Source organism: Austrofundulus limnaeus, unplaced genomic scaffold (genome assembly GCF_001266775.1).
Source record: "Austrofundulus limnaeus strain Quisiro unplaced genomic scaffold, Austrofundulus_limnaeus-1.0 Scaffold177, whole genome shotgun sequence".
In the NCBI taxonomy this organism is placed as follows: domain Eukaryota; kingdom Metazoa; phylum Chordata; class Actinopteri; order Cyprinodontiformes; family Rivulidae; genus Austrofundulus; species Austrofundulus limnaeus.
In genome coordinates, this window is record NW_013952579.1 from 227,870 (window position 1) to 233,010 (window position 5,141).

Below are 5,141 nucleotides of genomic sequence, written 5' to 3' on the forward strand. Positions count from 1 at the left end.
ATATATATACAGTTGGTAAGTCCAACGATCAGCTTCTTCAGCTGATCGTCCATCACAGCCAAGTCATTCTGATTCACCGTGAAAAGTAAAATAAACTTTAAACCTACATGGTTATGGAACACCTTATGCACCTGTGTCTGCTCCCTCTCTGTAGCAGACAAACTTTCTTCATCATCATCCTCTGATGAAACACTAAATTGAGTTTACTGCAGTCTATTGTAAATAGAGGTCAGACTTAATCACCTATAAGCACTAATTAGACACGCATCCTAACATTATCATGATAGAAGCATCACTGATACAAGCTGGGTTCACAAACACATATTTAATGCCCACACACACTTTTATCCACTTGAATAATTGTGAAGAATAAAAGTTTAGATTTCTGTGAAATTACACATTGACTAAATCAGCAATTATCTGTCGCACAACTCATTTTCTGTTGCAGCAGCAACAGTATTGTTTTTTAATTAATTTTTTTTAAATATATATTGATATTCTCCATATGCTGTCATTAATTTTTCTAGTTCCAGCGTGAGAAATGGGCTTCCAGTCCTCTTATTTTCTCCCATTGCCAGGGTGAATCGTGTTATCTGACTTCCATTGATGAGGGCTTTCTGCTCCAACTTAACTCAGGGTAACTTGACTCAGGATTAAGTTACCCAGTTGATATCGCCTGTTCTGAAACCAAAAATCCTGAGTATCACAGAGCGGGCTAAGTTGATTCAGAGTATCTGAGTTGACCCAGGATTTGTTAAGCCTGCTTACGGGGCCCTGAAGTCCAAACATGGTGTTGTTGTTGTTGCTGTTTAAATGATGTTGTTCTTCACCTGTAAGTGACAGGAGCTCAATAAGATGATATATGAGCAGGAATCAAAACAATAAACTATAAACCTGAACATTAAATCCCAGGTCAAATGCTTTATTTTTCTCATGGTTTCAAGAGACAGTGAAGAAAATAGAGAAGTTTCTGTTGTTTCATAATTTTTTTAATCAACAAGTAGTTCACTTAGTTTGCTGTGTTTGCTTGCAGCAAACCGAAAAAAAAAAAAAAAAAAAACTAATTTAATCTCCGAGGGGTTCTGGGTGGACCATCTGGGGAAACAAAGCCCGAAACAAACTGGGGTCCAAAGTGTTGGTGACAGAAAAACAGGAAGGTAGTGCAGTAGAAAGTAGATTACAGCACTTCATTAGAAAGAAAAAATAAAGCACCTACAGAATGAAACAAACTTTTCTAACAATTTCTTGTGTGTAGGAGCATTTCAGAGTGTGGGTTTAATCTGAAAATAGCTTGTCGCTAATGGTAAGACTTTTAATCTGTTCACACCGGTCAGCTTCTCACAGAGTAAAGTCCAGCTGCCTCAGTCTGCAGAGGAACAAAGTCTTAGAAATGCTAACATTAAATCAAACAAATTCTATCTTATTATTTTTTATTCAAACTGTTTAAATGACCCTTATGTCATCATTTCATGTCATCAAATTAAAAAAATTTTCAAAAAATAATTTCATGTCATCATATTTTCATTTTATGTCATCAAATCAGACTTCAGTGACAGACTGCTGCATCCTAAATGCACAAAAGAACGCTACTGCAGATTGCAACAATCATAAGCGTACCTGTTTGTGTTTGCACATCAAACAACACTACCCCGTAATCATTACACAATAAACAATAATAATAATAATTAATGTTCACTGTTTTGTTCTGTTCTGGACTTAATGAATGAGTCTGAAATAATTTGCACACCCCCGAGTTCGACTCAATTTGCACAGACCACGTTTGAATCATTTTTGCACAAGTCAGTCATGACAGTTATTTCCTGTAATTATGTATCTTTCTGCACAGAATACTTGTTTTGGACTTTCATTTTTATCTAATTTCTCCTTGATGGACCAGTACTACCAGTACTGTAATTATCACTCTTATTTTGACTTTGATGGATGTTTATTTTGATTGTTATAATATTTAATCTTTAATTGTATTATTGTTGCTACTATTGATATTGTTACATGGCAACATACTATTTTGTGGATTGATGCTGTGGATTCATGCTGCTGCTACACCGGAATTTCCTCGCGCGGGACAATAAAGGCTGTTTCTATTCTATTCTATTCTATTCTATTCTATTCTATTCTATTCTATTCTATTCTATTCTATTCTCATACATAAAGTTCCTTATAAACATTAAAATAGGCACTCTAAATCAGGGGGGCCCAAATTTTTCCCAGAGTGGGCCAAAATGAAAATCTTATCTGAGAGTTGCGGACAAAGTGCAATAATAAAAAAGGGACAGATATTATATTTTTTTTTCTTCTCTCTGCTGCTTTTCATTTCATTTCACTTATGATTTGTATATTTTTCATTTTTTATTGTATATAGAATTTATTTTGTATAAAGTTTTTTTAAATTGAATAACATAATACATAGAAAATACTAATACTTTAAAGTGAAGTCCTTTTATTTATTATGATCAAGCTTGCAGCCAGTGCTGTATCCCACATTTTTTTTTTTTTTTACGCCCCGGCAGCAAAGGCTCATGGGACATTTCGTAAATTGATTAAATACAGTGCACTGTAATACAGTGTGAAAATCTACATTTGTGCTTCAGTCTAATCTAACTGTATCTTGTAGTTATGTGTATTTCATATTTAATCTTATTATAATTAAAATATAAAGTGAGCACCATGAGTGAAAGCTATCCGCAGCCCCTTATATAGTCACAGGTCCATTAAACAGAATTGCTTTAAAGAGAGTTAGTGTTTCTACAAAGGACAACATAGTAACCAGGGCAGCTGTTGGCACACCAAATCAAATGTCTTGGCAGTTCAGTTTTGGCCCGTGGGCCCCACTTTGGACACCTCTGCTTCAAACGTACTATAGTTTAGTTGAAATCTAGTTGTTTTATAAGAACATCTCAAAATAAATTTCAGACTCTCCCAGGCAGAAACGGTGAGTTTTGACGTCTCTACTTCAACCTGAAAGCAAATAAGCAAAGAATCTGTGAGCTTTTATTCCAAACCTTCTCTTGGCTGTTTGTGTCTGGTGTTTCTGAATCCCAGCACAGTTTCTGACAGGGCCTTAGAAACACTCTGAAAAGAGCTCATTCGCTCAGTGTTTGGAAGGCAGTTGGATAATTTATTTTTTTAGACCTCATATTGTCAAGTTGGCAGGATCTTAGATTTTTTTATGAGTCCAGTCTGCTCCACACTCGCAGGAATCATTAGGACTGACGCAGTCAAGACGATGTTTCACTTGTACCGTGTTGGCAGGACTTGGACGTCGTAAAACTGCTCAGTTAAATAGTTGTTCAAGTGTCGTTTTTTTAAAAAGTTGAAGCTCCCTTTATGAACAGTTTCTGAGTCATGGTGCTGGTGAAATCAGCCACTGTTGACTCTGGCTGAGAGGGAACTGTTGTGACGTGGTATTTTCTCAGTGCTCAGCTCTGGATCCACCTCATCCATGCTGAGTTTTATGTTTTATACTGAACTGGGTAAAAAGGGTCACCTGATTTATATTAATCTTTTGAACTGAGTAATATGGATGGATAGTATTTACTGCATCTACATGAACGCACATCTCAATGTACCAAGCAATTTAACAATAAGTTAAAAAAAAAAACTACAATTTCAACAAAACCCACCCAGAGTTCTCCCCCTTAAAGGGGACATATCAGGTAAAATCCACTTTTTTAGCCATTAAATTCATTTTGTTGTGAATTTGGAGTCTCCAGGACTGCAGATTTCTCCTGCTGTTTGGGTCAAAATTTTCAACTCATTCAGTTTTCTTTGTTTTTTATTACACTGTCTGAACAATTGCTTCAAATTATTTGCAAAGGAACTGCCAATAAGGTCTGAACTTACCAATTATAATTTGTTCGTCATTCTCCTCTGGCTCTGGCTCCAACATGTGTGGCTGGATGGACAAGTCTTCTGTTGTTGACATCATTTAATCTGGTAAATAAAATGTTTCTGCGCCACTTTATAGTTGTAAACCGCTCATTTGGATTTAAAGAGACAGCCTTTAAACGAGTTGATCTGAGACATGCCTCAGAAAAGGGGTGAAAGAGGGGCTTGTGGAGTTACAATAAGGAGGAGTTCAGACCAAAGCATTGCAGTTCCGCTTTTGGTAGACCCCAACTGAATGATTTAAATGTGAAAAAGTAGGATTTAAATGTATGATGTGGCTCCTTTTTAAATGGTTTTGAACCAGCCACCACAGCAACACCAGCTCCAGTGAGCGTCACATGACTCTCCTAACGTGTGCAGCCACTTACTCCTCTTTTCACATTCAGAAGACACAAACTATGATCAGTGTGCACACACAAATATGCAAATTTAATTTCTACATAACTACATTTGAAATAACTTAAGTTACTTTGGTCAATTAGAATTTCTACCTTTTAATGCAGAATAGACAGTTGGCTGTGAGCCTTGCTTTTCTTATTTTTAAATGGCACTACCCACAATTTAAGCTCATTGTCGCTCTTTTCTGTAGCTCCACTTGTATTTTTCCCACTTCAGCATCTTCCTGTTGAGTCCTGTTGTCAACGCCTTGGTAGATGACTCTAACCAGTCAGTGATGAACAATGCACATAGCTATAGACCAATACTGATGAATGGTTTTGAAATGGTTGACGTGTTTTTTTTTTTATAGAAAAAATCAAAAAATGCCCCAAACCAGTTTTACCTTCAAAATCTGAATGAAAACCCCCCAGTTGTGCAATAAACTTCCAAATCTGGCAACACTTACTGAGTTGCGTTCAGAGAAAAGTAGAATGAAGACATTTCATGTAGTCATAGTATTGAACAATTTCTATGAAATCAAAAATACAAAGAAAGTTATTTTTGTTTGTTTTTTTACATTTTTTTTTCTGTTTTCATGCCAGGTGTTATTCTGTTTTTTGTAAGTCCTGTATWTCTGCTTCTCCCTGCAGCAACTGGACCTCCACTCGTGTCCGAAGCCCATCGTCTTCATCCTCCACTCCTTCCTGTCTGCCAAGGTCGCCCGCCTGGGTTTGGTGGCTTGAACGGCTCACTGAAAGGACACCTTTCTGAAAACAAATCCACCTCGTTTCTTCATCTGTCTGCAGCCCACATGCAGTTCTCTCCATCAAACTCCTTCAGCTGGAACCTCCCCAATC

At 36.8% G+C, this 5,141-nt stretch overlaps 1 protein-coding gene across 1 annotated transcript in view; it reads left to right on the top strand.

Annotated features, from left to right (window-relative positions):
- The window catches only part of sntb1 (syntrophin, basic 1), a 61,449-nt gene extending 56,308 nt beyond the window's left edge, over positions 1-5,141 (top strand). The window contains exon 8 of the mRNA XM_014017793.1: positions 4,935-5,141. Coding sequence (XP_013873247.1) covers positions 4,935-5,027 — 93 coding nt within the window. The 3' untranslated portion in view covers positions 5,028-5,141. The remainder of the gene's footprint in view (positions 1-4,934) is intronic.